Source organism: Rhinolophus ferrumequinum, chromosome 22, assembly GCF_004115265.2.
Source record: "Rhinolophus ferrumequinum isolate MPI-CBG mRhiFer1 chromosome 22, mRhiFer1_v1.p, whole genome shotgun sequence".
NCBI lineage: Eukaryota > Metazoa > Chordata > Mammalia > Chiroptera > Rhinolophidae > Rhinolophus > Rhinolophus ferrumequinum.
In genome coordinates this window covers 8,776,361-8,796,112 of record NC_046305.1, presented here as the reverse complement: position 1 = coordinate 8,796,112, position 19,752 = coordinate 8,776,361, and the positions used below count along the sequence as shown (strand labels likewise).

Genomic DNA, 19,752 nt, shown 5'->3' with positions numbered 1-19,752 from the left:
CTCACAGATTTTTTTTATTGTTGTTACATAATCTTACAGTAGGAAAGGATTTTTGAAGAATAACCCAGCATCCATAAAGGAAAGATTGATAAATTTGATTACATAAAAATTAAAAATTAAGATATGGCCCAAACACCACAATTGAAAACAAAAAGATTAGTGGGGAAATGACGTACCAGAGGGCTGCTATCCTTACCATAAAATGAGCTACATACAACTCTGTAAGAGAAGAACCGGTAGATATATGGATCACGAACATAAACGGGCAATTTGTAGAATATTAACTGCCAGTAAACATGTGAAACTATGTTCAGCTTCACTAATTGCTAAAGAATGCAAATTAAAAACACCTTAATATTTTTGAACTATCAGTTAACAAAGACTGATACCACCCAGTGTTTGATGAGATGATGAAAAAAGATATTTATTATAAGGAGTGATAATAGTTTGGGAGCATTAAAACAATTTCTAATGTACATACATTAGACTTAGAAATTCGACTTAGTCTAAGGGTGCAAACACATGTATATAATTATCCATTACTACATTTTTTAATAGCAAAAAATTAGGAATAACCTAAAATGTACTGATATAAAGGAATATCCAAGATTATGAAGTGGAGGAAGGGAATTACTAAGCAGTTATATATGACCCTATTTCTGTAAATAATAATCTTACATACATATGAATATTAAGGCAGTTTATAGAGGGAAAATCTGTATGATTATTTTCCAAACGGTTAACAGTGGTTACCCCTGACAGGTAGGTTCCCTTCTCCCTCCCCCCCCAAACTTGTCAGATATGGAAAACGTTAGGAAAAATAGCATTTCTCTTTTGAGGGTTTGTGTTTGAAATTATTTTTTTAAATGCACTAGATAGTTGTAAATAGGTTTTCTTTCATTGTTGAGGAACAAGGATACTAGGGTCTGATGGTTTCATTTTTTTTCCTTTGGTTAGATTTAGAATCTACATGCCTTTTATACCAGAGCATCTGTTTAAAATTTAGGCATCATTCTATATTGTTTCTATTATCTCAAATTTCAAATAATTTCAGCTTTATGTCGATACACGTAACATCAGTATTTCTGAATTATATCTGATACAAATTGCAATTTTTGATTATTTAAAAATTTTAATGGAATAAATAGTAAATTTTTTCTCAGTGCACACTGGTTTGTTTTATTCTTAATTTATAATATAGGCGCACTGTATCCTAAGGCATTTGAGAGGAAGCTAAAGTAAAATATTTCAGAAACTATACTCTGAAAGCTTTTCTACCTCCTCGTCCAATAAGTTTTAGAAATCGGAATTTTAATAACAGTAAGTTACGCTTATGATTAATATAAGTATTAATTGGCACAATTTGTAATGTTACAAATACTCATTATGAGGAATTTTATACTTAATTATGTGTGCCTTGCTTGAGATTTTATAGAACGTACACACACACACACACACACACACGAGTGCATACACACGTTTTCAAGATGACAGCTAAAGCCAAGGTTTGAAGAGAATTTCTAGAAGATAATGTGCTTGGAATCTTTAACTTTTGTATCTTTCTTTTGAATACGTTTTAGTTCTTGCTTTTGCTTTTATAATTTTGGTTTTTGGTGTATGCCTTTGCCTTTTCTATAGATTTCGTAAAATGAACAAACGCCTGGTCCCCAGGAGACCCCTGAGTGCCTCTTTAGGTCAGCTTAATGAAGTGGGCCTGCCTTCAGCCGCCATCCTTCCGGATGAAGGTGCAGTGGATCTGCCCAGCAGAAAACCCCCTGCTATGCCAAATGGAATTGTATCAGCAGGGAGTACGGTAACCCAGCTGATTCCCCGAGGGACAGACCCCAGCTACGACTCCAGCCTGAAGCCAGGAAAGATAGATCATCTGAGCAGTAGTGCCCCTGGATCTCCTCCGGACCTGTATGTCATTTTTCCTAACTCTGATTTTAAAGTTACTTCTTTGTAAACATAACGAATAATCTGTATGTTTTCTTTCAACTCATTTTTTAGCCATTATTTTGTTGTGTTTTTATTTCTATTTCTTGTATCAGTGATTTTTAAGAAACAATTAGCATAGGTGAAATAAAATTAAAGTTTGCAAAATTTGTAGAAGCAATGACTATTGGAAGAAATCAGTTTACAAAACTGTGGCAATTTTTTTTTTTGTATGTTTAAGTTTGTATACATTAGAAGTATTTTTGAGGCCTTAAACATGACTGCAGAATTTTGTTCCTGTAGGTTAGAATCTGTCCCCAAGAGTATTTCTGCCTTACCTGTGAATCCGCACCCTGTACCTCCAAGGGGGCCAACAGACCTGCCTCCTATGCCTGTCACCAAACCACTTCAGATGGTCCCACGGGGTTCCCAGCTATATCCAGCACAGCAGGCGGATGTGTACTATCAGGACCCTCGAGGAGCGGCTCCACCCTTTGAACCAGCACCTTATCAGCAGGGTAATGGTCTTTCATTTATTTGCTTACGTCTCACTTTTCTTAATGAGAACCATTTGAAGTAAGAGGAATCATATTTGCAGTGGCCTCTTTAAGATAAATAGATGTATTTTTTTAATACTTTGGGAAAAAACGGATTTTATGACCAACTAGTGTGAAACGAAGTAGCAAAGCTGTAAAAGAAAATTGCCCTAACTACTAAATGCATTTATATATTAAATATGTTCATATATTTATGGAAATAACAAGTCACCCCAGTAGGCAGTAGAAATTTGCTGACAAAGGACTGTATATTTTCCTGAACAAAATTTTCTTCAAATACAAAAAAGGAAGTTAATATTACAGTGGGTATAAATTAAATATGCACTTATCTGGGCCCTGTAATACATATGAAAAAATGCAGCACATAATACACTTTTAGAGAGTTTCTAGCGTAGAATCAATGTTAGTACAGAATAGAAAACTGTGTAACGTATATGCACAGGCAGACCTTGGAAGCAGTGCAGGTTTGGTTTCAGACCACCGCAGTACAGCGAGTACCGCAATAAAGTGAGTCACGTGACTTTTTTGGTTTCCCACTGTGTATATGTTTACACTGTACTGTAGTCTTTTAATGTATGTAATAGCATTATGTCTAAAAAATATTGTATATACCTTAATTTAAAAATACTTCATTGGTAAAAATGCTATCATCTGGGCATGTTGGATAAATGACACTAACAGACTTGCTCAGTGCAAGGTTGCCACAAACCTTCAATTTGTAAAAAATGCAGTTATATATGAAACTCAGTAAAGTAAAGTGCAATAAAACGCGATATGCCTGTTTGTGTATGTATGTTAATTTTAGTTGTGGTTAATATTAGTGTGGTAGAAATTAACTGCAAGACTAAAGGGAAATCGTTAAGAACTTGAGGAATTAAAAAAATTTTATGGAAGAGTGCTTTAAATAGGTTTAGGCATAGAAAGAAAAATTTACTAGTGGATTGCAAAGATGAGAGTCTAGAGTCAAGTAGTGGTAGGTAAACTGTTATTCATTCAGGTGTGAGTGTTGAGGTTGGATTAGTGTGGTGGGAAGCAAAAAAGGATTTTAGAAAACATACAAATTGGAAAAATCAGCTAGTTTATTAATGACAATACTAGGTATGGAGAGTGGAGGAGAGGAGGTGACTGAGGGTTCACATACACAGTTCATATGAAAAAAATAAACATCCGATTTTTAAACTGAAGTGTTGGATTGCTTTGTAAGAAACAGTATAGTGCTATTATTTTTTAAACTGGGAAAGATTAAAGCTGTTCTCCATTTCCTTTTCCCAAGGCTGTCTTAATTTTGAACCAGAAATGTCTTCTCTGATTTCAAAATAATAGTTTTAAATTGGCACAGCATTATTAATACATGTTGAACTAAGATAAAAGTTGGTTTAGATCTTGCTTTTGACCATCCATTGCAGGAAAAACCCCACTACTTTTGTTGAAGTGACCTTACATATAGTGTATCAGTCAGGGTTCAGTATTAAGCAGAAAGAGGTTTGATGCAGGAGGCTTAAGTGCCTACAAAATCAGTGGAAGGTACTGGAAACGCAGGCTTAAGCTAGGCCTCCAGGAACAAGTCCCAGAATTTGCTGCAGATAGAACCTGTTACAATGGAGCAGTAGGAATTGGAAACTTCTGTCCTGAGTGCTAGCTTGAGAATAGCATCACTTGAGACAGAAGTCTGGAAATTGGGAAGCTACTGTGGTAATTGTTGTCTCAAGAACTCTAGAGCTATGCAGTAGCTACTGGATCTGCACCAGCAGAATGGATCTTTGTGCCACATCTCTCCATTTAACTCAATTTCACGTTTAAAACATGTGAGTGATTTGTGGAATCTATGAGTTTCAGGGAAATGAAGTTTTTTGCTTTCTAATGTTTGCATTGCATTGAGGCACACCAGAAAATGTTCAAACAAGTAAGAGAGCCAATCTATTATTGTAGATTATTGATTCGTTTTTTCATTGAGTTTTGAGGATAATTTTTACATTCTTTTTCATAAAGCTAACTTGACTACATAAGCAGAGGGAAAATATCTTAAAAAATGAGTGGATTGTTAATTATTTAGTGTTAAAATAGTTTTAAAGGAAAAGTTTCATATAGAAAAACCAATTGGCTCATTGTGCTTTTGGGTCCTCTTTTGCATCGTACAGGTATGTACTATACTCCACCGCCACAATGTGTGTCTCGCTTTGTCCGACCTCCACCATCTGCTCCTGAACCGGGGCCTCCCTACTTGGATCATTACCCACCCTACCTCCAAGATCGTGTAGTTAACTCGCAATATGGCACACAGCCACAACAATACCCACCTATGTATCCACCACACTATGATGGCCGTCGAGTATACCCTGCTCAGTCATATCCAAGAGAGGAGATTTTCCGGGAGAGCCCTATACCCATTGAGATTCCACCTGCAGCAGTACCATCCTATGTACCAGATTCCAGAGAAAGATACCAGCAGATGGAGGGGTACTACCCAGTGGCACCTCATCCCACTCAGATCAGACCTCCGTACATCAGAGTATGCTGTATATTTTTTCTTTTTTTTTCTTAGTACATAAGTTTAATTTGATTATTGCTTGCAGTGATTTTTTGTTTTAATAAGAAAGCTTCCCCTTTTTCTTGTCTTTTCATAATTTGGGTAGGTAATATTTTTTTTTTTGGATCTTTTTTTTTCTTTTTCTTTTTTGTTTTTTTTTTTTGGTTAAACTATTAAAGGGGAAAAAATTCCCACCCCACTCTAATAACCCTTCTTTTGTTTCTGGACATTAGATGGTTTTAACATTTCTAGACCTACTTGGAAATTATGGTCTCTGGCCAAGAAAACAAAACTTAAATTTGGAAATCCTGAGTTTTGGGGAGTTTTGTTTGTTTTTTTTTCCTTTGTTTTATTAAGTCTTAGTATTTCTGAATGTTAAGATGAGTAAACAAGCTGCTTATTTAAAATATGTGCTAAATAAATGAACATGCTCTGAAATTTGTTTTCATTTTTTACTAATCTTTGCATTTTCAGGAGCCTCCTTATAGCCGACTTCCTCCTCCTCCCCAGCCCCATCCTAGTCTAGATGAGCTACATCGAAGACGAAAGGAAATAATGGCCCAACTAGAGGAAAGGAAAGTTATCTCTCCACCTCCTTTTGCACCTTCACCAACATTGCCTCCTAGCTTCCATCAAGAGGAAGTAAGCACATTATTTTTAGTCTCAGTTTATCAGTTTTTCGTTTATCAGTGGTTTATTGTATCCTGTTTATCTTCTCCTAGTATAAAGATTATAAAGATATTTTCCTGTGCTTTTTTCTAAAAGGTTGATTATTGGGTGGCTGGTTAGCTCAGCTGGATAGAGTATGGTGTGGGTAGCACCAAGGTTGCCAGTTCAATTGCTGTATGGGTCACTGTGAGCTGTGCCCTCCTTAAAAAAAAAGGCAGTAAAACGTTGATTATTTTGTTTCATTTAGATCTACAGCCCATCTAGCATTGATTTTTGTTTTATAGTCTAGGGGTCACGATCTATTTTTTTCCCCCAAGACTATTTCATTGACTCTGCACCATTTAATGAAAAGACCATTCTTTCCCTAGCGCCCTGCAGTCACCTTTATCATAGTCAGGTCACCTTTGTCATGGTCAGGTGACTATATATGTCTCTGTTCTGTTTCATTGATCTGTTTCTCTGTCCTTACACGTACCAACACCACATTGGCTTTAGTGTACTTTTATAAGTCTTAATATGTGGTGATGTATGTTTTTCAGTTTTGTTCTTCTTTGCTATTCTTGGTCCTTGGAATTTGCAGACACATTTTAGAATCAGCATTTTGTAGTCCACAAAAATATCTGCTGCGTTTTTTATTAACCATTACATGGAATCTCTGGATCTGTGCTGTCCAGTGTGATAACCACTAGCCACATGTGGCTAATGAGTGGTTAAAATGTGGCAAGTCCAAATTCAGATGTGCTATAAGCATAAAGTACACACTGGATCTCGTTAGTGCCCCCAATAGTAAAATATTTCATCAATATATTTCTGTTAATTACATGTTAAAATGGTAATATTTTGGATGTATTAGATTTAAAAATATGTATTATTAGAATTAATTTCTTCTGTTTCTTTTCCTAATTTTTTCTTTTCCTTTTTTTCCATCTGTAGTTTTTGGATGAAGACTTGAAGGGACCTGGGAAATACAAAGGAAATGATTATAGCCAGTACTCTCCCTGGTCATGTGACACCATTGGCTCCTACATTGGAACCAAAGATGCAAAACCCAAAGATGTTGTGGCACCAGGAGGTGTGGAGATGATGGTATGTGTGATGACTAAGCTATAAGTAGCACTGGTCAAGGTTAACCCCACAAACTATCCCCTGTTACCGTGGAGGCACAAATCTTTGAGCTTTGCTCAAGAGTTTCAGGCTGTATTCTATACTACGCGGTTGAATTATATTTAAAGTATATGGCTCTTTGTTTCTTTCAGGATAAATAAAAATCCTCTCATATTTAATCTAGTCAAAGAAGGACATTTATATTTCTGCACAGCCAGCAGTTAATTCAGCAGCTGTTTAGAACCAGAATTATTTTGCATAATTAATCAAGCTCTTGGATTTTTTGTGCAAGTAACTGATAACCCTTTGACAGCTCTGAAGTTTAAACAGCACAGGTGAACCTAGTAAACAACAATAGTACTTGAGTCAGAATTGTATTAGGTTGGTGCAAAAGTAATTGCAGTTTAAAAGGTTAAAAAAAATTACAAAAATCGCAATTACTTTTGCTCCGACCTAACAGCTACTTAACCTCAAGTAAGCTGTGGTATACTGAAATGTTATACGATTTTGTTTTTTAACAAAAAATAATGAAACACCAGTTTATCGAATACCCAAGCTTACAGTATGTCACTATTTTATCTTAATTGCTTCTTTATTTTTTGAGGAAATAAACCTTTACAAAAGTAGCACAATCTTCCTGTGTATACTTCCCTAATCTCATTTTTTGTTTCCCTCCCTCCTGCCCTGGAGGTAACCTGTATCCTGAATTGAGAGTTTATCTTTTTATGGATAATTTTATACTTCCTAAACAGTTTTGTTTTGCATGTTTATAGACCTTATATGTTACATACTTCAATATGCATTTTCACTCAGCATTGTTTTTGAGATGTATCCAAATTTGAACCTACAGTTCAAGGTCATAACAACTGATATCATCCAATAAATATACATAAATTATTTTTTATTTATTTTCCTGTTACTGGGCATTTAGGCTATTTTTGATCTTTTACTATCATGTACATTGCAACAGTGAACACTGTGTGTGTGTCTCCTTGTGCACATGCGTGACAGTTATGCTTACATGTCGTACTGCTGGGTCAAAGGTATGCCTTGACTATTATTCTTAAAGCATTTGCCTTTATTAGCTATAAGGTTCCCTGGGTTATGATGTTGGTTTTCATGGATGAATACTTGTCCATGTGGTTAAGAGAAAACTAATTCTTGGTAATAGAAAAGGAAGACTTGGATGCTAATACCACTATAAATAAGTGAAATGGTATCAATAGCATAAATATGATTAGATGCCAGCCTTTCCCCCCACCTCCCCAAAAAAGACAGGGGAGCGCGAGAGAAAGGGATATGGAAGAGGAAGAAGCAACAATGAACCTTTTGTTTTTCTGTGTTGTGATTAGAGGCACATTGTTTTTTAAGGCCATAGAAAATAGCCCACCTAAGAAAACAGGGATGAGCTGAGAAGGTGGAGGTGAACAGGAGCCCTTGCTTTGTACGTGGTTTTCAGAAAGGGTGGTTATATGAAAGTAACATATACTAGTAAAAGAAAACTCATTGCCTTAAATCAGTAAAGAATAAAAATGTTGGCCAACTTAATCTAGTGTAATTGAAAATCTGCTAAACTGGTGAAAGAAGTCTAGCCTGATGTTTCTAAAACATTAATGTCCATATAAATTACCTAGGGATCCGTTAAAATGCACGTCCTAATTCAGTCAGAATTTTCTGTTAGGAGCTCATTTCTATTGAGTTCCTAAATGATGCTGGTGCTGCTGGTCTTCAGACTATATACTTTGAATAGCAAGGGTCTAGCAATTAGATTTCTGTTTCTGTTTATCTTGGTACCTACCGTGTTTCCCCAAAAATGAGACCTAGCTGGACTATCAGCTCTCATGCATCTTTTGGAGCAGAAATTAATATAAGACCCAGTATTATATTGTATTATACAAGACCGGGTCTTATATGATATTAAAATAAGATCTGGTCTTATATTACATTAAAATAAGACCGGGTCTTATATTAATTTTTGCTCCAAAAGACACATGAGAGCTGATGGTCCTGCTAGGTCTTATTTTCAGGGAAACACGGTATTAAGTTGGTGCAAAAGTAATTGAGGTTTTTGCAATTATTTTTAACCTTTTAGACTGCAGTTACTTTTGCACTAATATTTCTTTCTTTCTGACTGTAATCCCTTTAAAAAACCTGTATTGGCACTTATATTTTTAAACAGTATTTTGCTGACGATTGAGTTTTGAAATTAACTGAATGAGTCATGATGGGCCTTTTTTTAAAGAAATGAATTAAAATAACATACAATATAAATACAAGAGTACATTACCTATAGTAAGGAAAAATATTTGTCATGAAAATACATTTGAAAGTATATAGGTACTGGGTCATGAAGTAAAATATATTTCTTATTGGGGACTGGTCAGAGGTTTAAAAAACAATGTCTTATATGACAGCCAAAGGCAAAAAAATGATTTTTGTCTTACCAGTAAGCATTATACTCTTTTTACCTTTATTACAGAGCTAGAGGAAATTATGTTAGAGATCTAAATGTGGGGTGGATTTCTCATTTTACTTATTATCAGAATGTAGAGAGTAAAGGAATGAGAGACCAGCGATTGGATCATCAGAGAAGAGCAACAGAAACCAGTGATGATGACCTCATCCCATTTGGAGACCGACCAACAGTATCTCGGTTTGGCGCCATCTCTCGAACTTCCAAAACAATATATCCGAGTGCTGGCCCAATGCAGGCTATGGCACCTCAGGGAGCTCCCACAAAACCTATTAACATCTCAGGTAAGATTCTCAGAGGTAAGAGCATTGGAGGGTTCACCTGCCTGCCCCCTTGGCACCATCCCTACTACCCACTCACAACCAGTGCTTTCCGTAATCTTCCAAAACAGCAAGCTTCAAGACTTTTCCTTGGAATTATCCCAATAGAAAGGTAATTATAACCCAGGGAATTCTAGGGGTACAAATGAAAATTAAATGTCTGTACATGAAGAATGCCTATTTTTCAGTAGCTCCCTGTTATTAAAATAATACATTCTTATTTTTTAAAAATTCAAACCAAAGGAAAAATTACAAAAATTCAAACCAAAGGAAAGACTGTTTCATTGGGGAAAAACAAACCCCAGTACCCTACTACCATTTTGGTAGATATCTTTCCAGGTAGCTGTGTACACAATATGCCAATGCCTTTTCGATTATAGCTCTCTGAATAGAATCAAGTCTGTGACTTCCTCACACTAGAGTGAATTGTTCTCTTACAGATTATAGTCCGTATGGAGCCCACAGTGGCTGGGGCGGTTCTCCATATTCCCCTCATCAAAACATACCTTCTCAGGGACACTTCAGTGAGAGGTACGAGTCATTTTTTTTTTACTTTTACGAACCTTTAAAATTATTCACTTTCTCTTTGCTTTTCTGGTCAGTAATTTAAAATAAATAAATAAACTTTTAAATTTATTCCACACTTTCTTTCTCACTGAAGGGAGAGAATATCCATGTCAGAAGTGGCCAGTCACGGAAAACCCCTTCCGTCTGCTGAGAGGGAACAGCTGCGACTAGAATTGCAGCAGCTAAACCATCAGATTAGCCAACAGACACAGCTACATGGACTAGAGGTACCAGCCTATAGATATTTTTTTATTTCAGTTTTTCAAGGGTTCTCAAAGAGATTTTAAAAGGAGGATCTTTTGAGGTGCTGTGAACACAAATTTTAAGGTCTACTTCTTAAGAGTTAGTGTAGGTGCCCATTCTTCAAGAAGTACTTGAAGAATTTAAGTACTTAAGAGTTCAGTTCTGGGACAATAGGAAACTTAGAATTTTATTACCTACGAATAGATGACAGGTTATCTAAAATGTCCCAACAGGAGATTTTATAATCCCTGGTGGCACATTTCAGTTATACAGTGTTTATCAACATATGTTTTCTCTTAAGATAGGTTTTTAACTTCTCATATTTCTTTAATTTTTTTTAAAAAGTCTCTTAATTCTCAGCATTTATTTATAAATCTTTAAAGAGTAGAAGCTTAGAACTTTGACTTTAATATCCTCTGTATAATCACAACACCTTCATTAATACAGTTCTTTTCAGTTTGTAAATTACTGTCACCTCTTATTTAATCCTTACATGTCCCTGACAGGGAGGTTAGACAGGTGTTATTATTCTGCTTTTTTGGTTGAAGTTTATGAGTTTCACAGAGGTTGAAACAAACCCAGGTCTTCATACTCCAAATTCAGTGTTCTTTCCATCATGTTGCCTGACACTGAAGGGAAATAAAATATCAGAAAACGATTTTTTTCCCCCAAAAATCCTTTAAGTACTACTGAAGGAAGACTAGGCTTTGTTTATGTGATCCTTTACATGGGAACTTACTCTTTGAATATGGAAAACTAAAGACATCCTAGTGATAAATCCATTGCTCCCTTGTGGAGAAAAAGATACTGTTAGAACATTAGACTTTACCTTTTTCCCAAGATCTTTAATAAGTAAGGCATCACTTTGGAAATAGATTTCTTACTGATTCTTAGACTTTCTTATAAGGAAGACCAATAGTAGATTGTCTTTTGGAACTCATATCTGGCTCTTGCTCTTATATAAGCAATAAAGTTGAGAAATGGGAAAACCTATATAATACTCACATTTTGTCTCCTTTACCCTTGCATTATTTACATTGGTCCAAAATTAATTGCTGATACCAGTTGTTTAAAAAAAAAAAAAAAAAGGAATGCTCTCTTTGATTATGTCCATCTTTTGTTCATTAACTTTTTAAAGGTTCATACCTTTAACTCCATAAAGCATTATTCCTTATTCTGCTAATTCATGGCTTTTTGTCTTAGTTGAAATTTCTAGACCCATTTTTTGTCTCAAAAGAATATCAGCATCATTTGGCAGCTTGCCACGTATTTAACTCACGGTGGTTAAAAGTCCTTGCCATTACTGAGGTTCAATTGAAATAAATTACAGGATGTACTTCAGAGAATATTCAATAAAGGGGGAGGAACGTAGATTTATAGTTGACTTCTGTAAGAGCAACTTACACCTAAGATTAAATTACTGTTCCCTAAGTTTAAATCTCCTATTTTTTTTCTTTTTTATAAATGATTCTCAAAGAGAGAGTACCTTATGGTTGTATCATTTTTATGCAAATACCTGAGTGATAAGCTGCTTAAGGCTGTGATCTGGAATCGGACCTGGTCACTCTGCATGGTGTGAAGTGTGTTAAGTTGTGTACATGCTTGGCTTTTATGCACTAGGCTGTTAGTAACAGGCCGGTGTTGCAGCGGGAGGCGAGCGCCCTGGCAGGCCAGTCACAGCCCCCACCACCACCTCCAAAATGGCCTGGAATGATCTCAAGTGAGCAGTTGAGCTTGGAACTGCACCAGGTGGAAAGGGAAATCGGGAAGAGAACCCGGGAACTCAATCTGGTGAGTGTTATGGTGGGAAAAGAGGGAAGGTGAAAGGAAAGCTTCTTTGTAGTTGTGTCACAGAACTCCTGGCTCCAGAGTTCTAGAATCATCCAGAACTATAGAATCATCACCCCAAGGTACCCCAATGAGTGATTAATACTTAAAATAAGTTTCATGATGATAGTCTGCCTCCCTATTTTATCATTCCTCTCTTTGGTTTGAGTGTGTTGTCTTAGATTTTGCATTATGAAAAACGTTTAGGGAAAACAAAGTAGTTAATTGGAAGTTACTAAATTTCTGTTAAACATACTGATTAGGGAAGCAGTGTGGGTGGTTTGGTGTTTATGATTTACCAATACCATCATGTTATGTAAAGATATATTACCAAATAACATCCTAGCTTTCATAGCTCTTAAGTTGTTTCTGATCAGTTTTTTGTTATGAATGAGATGCAATCTATACATCCTTTCCTGTGAAATTGTATCCTTGGATATGCTAGGGTTTGCTTCATAGTTCATCAATGTTCATTTCAGTAAATTTTGAATCTTTGGCGACTGAACCATTCCACCAGGATGCATGTAATTGACTTTTTTGTTGCATAATTTTCACATTCTTTCTAAGCAAATAAATGGGGTAGTTTTTCTGCTTTCAATAAGTATACTATAGATATGTATTATATTTTGCCTTGCTTTTTTTCTGTCGTCATTTCTGTGAGATTTTTTTCCATGTTGACCCAAGGTATTCTCCCCAATTATCCAGTTCGAGTAGTGAGCACGTGTGTGTGTGCTTAGTATAGGTCTCTCTTTTTAGTCAGCCTGTTTCCTTGGTCATTTTACAAAACTCAATGATTTCTGGATCATCAGTTTGTATTATCTTTAATTGGTCTCTTCCATTAGCACCATGAAATAGAAGATAACTGAATTTATTTTCTTCTCTTTCAAAGGAGAACCAGTGTTCTCTGGATATGAAAAGCAAATTGAATACAAATAAGCAAGCAGAAAATGGACAACCAGAACCACAAAATAAGGTTCCAGCTGAGGACCTTACATTGACATTCAGGTAAAGAAAGGGACATTTCCACAGTCTTATATATTACCCAGTCATGACAGAAATACCCTTAGAAATATGATTTGATTTTTAAAATATTCTGTATACATTGAGATAATATATTTACATAAATTTAGGAGTTATAAAACTTATTTTAGAACAGATCCAAGGTTAAATTATCTATTAATAACTAGTGGAAATTTTCTGGTTCAATTTCCTCCTTCCTCTTGTTTCTAAATTATTTAAAACCAATGTTCACTGTTGGACACCTTTCCAGTCTCTTTAAAGTGTGTGGGCATTTAGCCTCTTTCAAATCCAGCCACCACGATCCCATCCCCCTGGTTTTTAATTTGGTCTATCCCATATCATCTAATATTCTTCTGTAGGCGTGGAAGAATGCATATCGTTATCATGAACAACCGTACAATAAACAATATTTAATTCTTTGCGCATCTTTAATTATTTTCTTAGTGTACTTTGTGATTTTTGATATATAGTCCTGAGCTGTCCTGATGATATATAACAATGTCTAATGCCCTGATGCTTTCAGGCTTAGGTTTTGGCTATTTCAATCCATATGTTATCTTAGGTTCCAAACAATTTCTTTTACTAGTGAACCTGCTAAAGCAGAGATGAGCACTTTTTCTTAAAGGCCACATTGTTAAATATTTAAAATTATGGGTCCTACAGTCTCTGTCAAAACTCTCAGCTCTGCCATCGTAGTGTAAAAGCAGCCATAGACAACACGTAAACAAATAGGCGGGCTGTGTCCCAGTAAAACTTTATTCACAAAAACAGGCAACTGTGTAGGCTTAGCTTGTCAACCTTTCGGCTATAAAGCTGTAAATTAAAGTGTGAAAGCCATTCATATGTTCTCCATACTGCTAAAAGAAGGCCCTGTCCATTTTATTCTACTAAATAATAATTTTTATCTCCTTTATTTAAAATTCCAACTTTTTTTTTTTTTTTTTTTAATTAACAGTGATATACCGAATGGATCAGCCTTGACCCAAGAAAATATCAGCCTCCTGTCAAACAAGACCAGCTCTCTGAACCTGTCAGAGGATCCGGAGGGAGGAGGAGACAACAATGAGTCCCAGAGACCCAGCGTTGCACCCAGTTCTGCTCCCTAAAATACGAGGAGCCCTACTTTTATTCTTGGCTCCTAATCAATTTGTGGGGCATAGGGGTAGAAGAATGTGTAACTTCTAGCCCTTTTCTCTGAGAGTGGTCAGAGAAATCCAGGAGAAGCACCGGAGGCAATGTGCACAAACACCACTACTAAAAACAAACTCTGCACATAGATCACATTAATGCATTTTTTAATTTAAAAAAAGAAAAAGAAAAAGAAAATTAGCAGTATCTGCAAGGAATTCAGATTAAATTTGTTTTTGTTCTGTGAATGAACTTTATTTTAATAACTTTGGACGCCTTGGATCCAGGGCTTTAAAAAAAAGAAGATATTATATATACACTCTGTTTGATTAATTGTATGATCTTAATGAAGTAGGTTTTTCTTGTATTTTGGTATTATTACATACCCAGTGTATAATTCCTTACCCACGGTCCTTTCCAACTCTCACAACCCCAGCAGTTAAAACAGACAAAAAGCACCGGCCTTTCTGAGAATCTGTGGTGCTTTACAAACAGAGACAGTAACAGACCAGTTACTAGAAAATGTGCAGCAAACCCACTTTTTCCAAGAACTGTTACTGGAAGCCATAATTTTCTTTCCCTTACTGGGTCACTGTCTTCATACGTAGGATTTTCCCAGGGCATGAAAACTTTTTGTTGTTCTGTAGGGTTTTATTTCTTGTTTTTGTTTTCAGTTTTTCAGAAAGGCAACTAATTTTTGAAATTCACATTTCCATATTGTGGGGTCCTTCTCATTCTCTAATGTAATCAGAAAGCCAAGTCAATATCTTAGTTGGTTAGATTTACATGGAGATTATTTTAAGAATGAACTGTAATTTATTAGCACTGAAAATACGTCGTTGGTGTATTACCTATATTGAATTGATGGTTGAAATTTGGAGCTGTGCTTTTCCAAATTGAACTTCTGCTGAAATCATAGAATGTTCAAAAACCAGGACAGTCAACCACATCTTAAAACTGCAGTACTTGATCTGAAATTAAAATGAACAGAGCGACATTCATTCAATGGATGCTTTTATTTTGCTCTCAAAATCCAATAGTATGAAATAAAATCCCTATATAACGGCGCCTCTGGCTTTCAAAGAGATTTGCCTGGATCTTAAGGATAGTTTAGGAATTGATTGGTTATGAGTGTTCAGAATCATTAGCACAAGTAGGTAGCAAGTACCTAAAAGTTAATTGTCATAGACTTGGCTTTATAATATTGGAAAGATTCTTCATGGAAATGTCAAAAAGAACAAAGAAGCATTTTTATTATTTAGTTCTGCTGCACATACTCTGGCGCTTGTCTATACTGAACTAAGACCCTATAAAACACGTTCAATGTGGATTATTTGATATAGTCAAACAATCCTCCCCATCCCTCTGTGTGCCTGATTTTTAAAACTTTCCCTTTCTGGATTATACTACTAAAACAGAAAGCACTGGTTATGTAATAAGTTACTGCATTGCCTTGGTTGGGTAAAAGCAAGAGTTTGTATTTTTCTTGTTTCTTACTTTCTTAACCCTTAACTCCTGCTGAGGTCCTACAACCTCAGTCTAAGCTCTGTGTCCATCATACTGTTAACTGAAACAAATTGGGGGGGAGGGGGGAGGGCAGTACAGTCCTGCCATTGCCTACCAGTAGGAGAGTCCAAACAGAACACTCTCTTGAGTAGCAATTATTTAATTTGCCCAGTCAAGGCACCGTGTTTATATACTATTTCACATTGAATTTGATTATGCCCTACAGACCTGGCTGGTCAAGGATTTGATATACACATATTGGCTTGGGATTCGAGCTTTCTTTTTTATTTAAATAAAAATTTATATATATATATTATATATATATATACACATATACATAGCTATATCTGTATATATATTGGGTATGTTTTAAGGATTTTTTCGCATGAGCGCAGCTGTTGCGATCAAATGACTGATTGGGAGGTAGAAGCACTGAATGAAGATGAGGCATTTTTTTCCATTGAAATCCGTATTTTCCTTTTTTGTTAATACACTTGCTTTTTTGTTTGTTTTGCTTTGCTTATAACTCTTTCATATTTACTCTTTATGTGCTTATTGTTGTTTTTGGCAGGATACAAACTTTGTATTACTGACAGTCCCAAAATTTTCTTTTCTCTGTGGAATCATAAAAGAACATCCATGGCCTCCAACCTTCTACAGGCAGATTTGAGCAGATCTTCCCCTTTGGGCATGTTAGATAATTCCTAAATTTTAGAAGCAGTTGGTTCAATTTTGAACTCAAAATAATTCTGGTATTGGAAAGGAACTTACGGGTATGGATTTTGTTAAAGTTCAGAATAAAAGTGAAATTCCATTTTGGGCATCTGTTGAAACCCCTAATAATTCAACTTATGTTACTCTTGTTATTGTTTCCTTCAAATACACTCATTCTTGCTTTCACCCTTTTGATTTTGTAAACTAGGCAGGCATAGGGACTAATTTCTACAGCATTCCTATTCTGAATAAAATCTGAAAAGCTACTGTTTGAATTGATTTAAAATAGTCCCTTTCACTTTTTAAGGCATTTTCATTTGGGGGGTGGGTGGATCTCTTAAATTGTGTTCTTAATTCTAGCCGTACCTCTCTCTAGGGCCCCACACTCTAAAGGAAACCTAGTTGTGTAGAAAGGCAGAGGTATCTGTCGCATTGTGCCTGCAATTCACCTACTCTAAATTGGTCTTTCTGCCTTACCTCGTGGGGCTTCTCACAACTGTCCTAGTGCTCACAAGCAGTTTTAGGAATACTGTAAACCTCCAAAGTTTGGGGTTCTTTTTCCCTTTTCCTTTTCTCTGTCATATACTTTGTGATACGAAGAACCTGTTAAGGGTAAGTGGCCAGCTTTGGCAAAACGGCTTGACTCTGTTTTCTGGTCAAAAATCTATAAAAGGCATTGATTTTTCTGGCTTTTAATATTTATATTTTTACAGACAGCTAAGAGATGAAACCAGATAGGAAATACAATTTTAATGCTTTATACTTATTAAAATATTAATTTCTCCTGAAGATGACTTTATTTGCTTCCACTGAATTCAAAAGCAAGACTCAGACATCTCAGATGAACATGAGCAATTCTGAGAGGGTCAAGGTAGGAGTAATAAGCACTGTATTCACTCATGTTAAGATAAAACCAGGACTTTATTAATAGGAATATAAAAGTGCTTTGACTTTTTTTTAAGGTGTCTCTGAACAAGTGTAGAAGAACAGAATAAGATACCTAGGTTCAATTTCTCGACTTGTATGTACTTCTCTTGCCTTACACATACTGCCACAAGGTAAGTCCAATAGCTGCCCTGTCGTGGGTAATTTCCAGAGGCTGAAGTGACCAAAGATCCATTCCTTGTTACTTTTCTAATCAAAAGAAAAGTTAGTTACAGCATAGGTTTCTAGTAATAGTATTCAAATGGTAGGACACTATTTCTAATGCCAGCTACAAATATTCAGCTACTTAGAATGTATAAAAATTTATTTGGTACAGCATTAACACAGCTGACTCCCTTCCCACCTGTTTCCCTTCCCCTCTCGTCTTCCTCATGTAGTTACTCTTTTGCCTAAAAGATATAAAATTGGTATGATTCTTATTTGCTCCCTTGCATATATTAACTTCATCAGCCTTTCCATAGGTCTTCAGGGTTGGAGCTTAACATTTTTTTTTCTTCTTTTTTTTTTCCCCGGACCTTTTCTGTCTCGCAAATTGCCCTTGATTTACCCAGCGCCCTCCCCAATCCGCGACAGTGACAGTCTGCTGCCTCACAACAGAGCATTCACATGAATTCGCTTAGCCAATAACTTCTGTGAAGTTGCCTTTTCTAATGGTGTTATTACTCAGTGATGCACAAACGTGGTATTTGCCCTACTGGTAGGCAAACAAAGGTCTGGGGAAGAATGGTGACCTGCTGTTTTTGGGGGTTGGTTTCTTGTTTTGTTTTTGTTTTAAGGAAAGCCAAAGACTTGTGCTTTACTCTGTTTTGATTTGGGGGGGAAATAGTAGCCATTTTGATTGTAAAACCTGTTAAGTATTTGTGAGTTGATTGTACTGTGTAAGTAGATTTATCTAAAGTTAACTGTTAAAGTTAGCTGGCCTTATAAAATGTAAAAGTCATGAAAATTCATCCGTTTCTCTTTCGTCATGGAATATCATCTTTACCAATATTGTATGTAAGCATTCCCCTTCCCCCTTTTTTCGAGACTATGTCATGATAGCATCTTGTGGTTTTGGGGTTTTTTTTTTAACTTGTTCCTAAAGAACAGTCTACTATCGCTGTGGTCAGTGGGACGGGGTAAAATAACCGATGAGCAGGTGGCTGGTGAGAAGTAATTGGTACACACCAGCGTACATACCAGGTCAGATTCAGGTCAGGAAAACATAGGTTCTTTTCCCTGAAGAGTATTTATTATATACAAATGATGATGGATGGCGTTCTTACCATCTTTTTTTCCACTTTCTTTTTTTGCTCATTTTAAAGAATTGACTAAGGATTTTATATATCCACTCTATCTGTAAAAAGCACCTGTAATGATTTATATTTCATTAAAAGGAAAGGCCAGTTACTTTTTAGGAGAAATTAATAGCCTGCCTGGAAATTAACTGCAGTGTTGCTAAGATTTTTACCCAAAAAGAGTAACGTTGTGTTTATTTTTTAGTTGGTGTTACACTGTTACAGTGTTCTCTTCCCCGAGAAATCTGCCTGTCCTTTTAGATGAAAATTGGAGCTCTAAACTAAAGCAGTCACATTCAACATTAGGGATGGAACAAGCAAGCAGGTGACTGCTGTCATCATTTTACCTGAGTGCCCATTTTGCCGCTCTACACCAACCTTCCTACCTTGGAGAGCTATGATTTTTAAATTTCATTGTTGCTTCAGTTCAGCTTGGTGAAATTTTCCTGCTGAAATGATTTATTGGGAATTGTGGGTGGATTGCAGTTAATTTTTTTTTTCAATTCTTAATTTAACTTTTCTCAGCCACTTAGAAAGTTGTTTTGGTCAAAATGTATTATTAATAGTGCATACCAACTTAAGATTTAATTTTTAAGATTTTATTTCTTTGCTTAAGATGTTTCACATATAGTAGATTCTAATTGATAATACTAGCTATAAAGTTAATAAAGAATAGGAAACTGCCACCACCAGGAAGAAGTAACACCTTTTTTTAATAATGTGTTCCCAATAGGTGGATTTGCAATACTGCACTGAACAAAGTGGGTAAAGAGTCTTTTGAAATCCCATTGTAATAAAGGGACTTACCTACCACTGGAATCCTTGTTTTCAGAGTCTCTGAATTTTCAGCCAAACACTGAATTTCTCCTAAACTTTATTCCTGAGCAAAACATCCCTAGAGTAATAACCTGTATTTTCACAAGAAAATAAGGCACAATAA

The 19,752-nt window shown here is 35.8% G+C and overlaps 1 protein-coding gene across 3 annotated transcripts in view; it reads left to right on the top strand.

Moving 5' to 3' along the window:
• Positions 1-16,471, top strand: part of RC3H1 (ring finger and CCCH-type domains 1) — a 56,695-nt gene extending 40,224 nt beyond the window's left edge. For all 3 annotated transcript variants that reach the window (XM_033092423.1, XM_033092424.1, XM_033092422.1), the window contains exons 10-20: positions 1,639-1,920; positions 2,239-2,453; positions 4,631-5,001; positions 5,494-5,661; positions 6,622-6,774; positions 9,336-9,549; positions 10,026-10,116; positions 10,247-10,379; positions 12,016-12,186; positions 13,112-13,227; positions 14,198-16,471. In XM_033092423.1, coding sequence (XP_032948314.1) covers positions 1,639-1,920; positions 2,239-2,453; positions 4,631-5,001; positions 5,494-5,661; positions 6,622-6,774; positions 9,336-9,549; positions 10,026-10,116; positions 10,247-10,379; positions 12,016-12,186; positions 13,112-13,227; positions 14,198-14,348 — 2,065 coding nt within the window. In that variant the 3' untranslated portion in view covers positions 14,349-16,471. The remainder of the gene's footprint in view (positions 1-1,638; positions 1,921-2,238; positions 2,454-4,630; positions 5,002-5,493; positions 5,662-6,621; positions 6,775-9,335; positions 9,550-10,025; positions 10,117-10,246; positions 10,380-12,015; positions 12,187-13,111; positions 13,228-14,197) is intronic.
• The last annotated feature ends 3,281 nt before the right edge of the window (positions 16,472-19,752 follow it).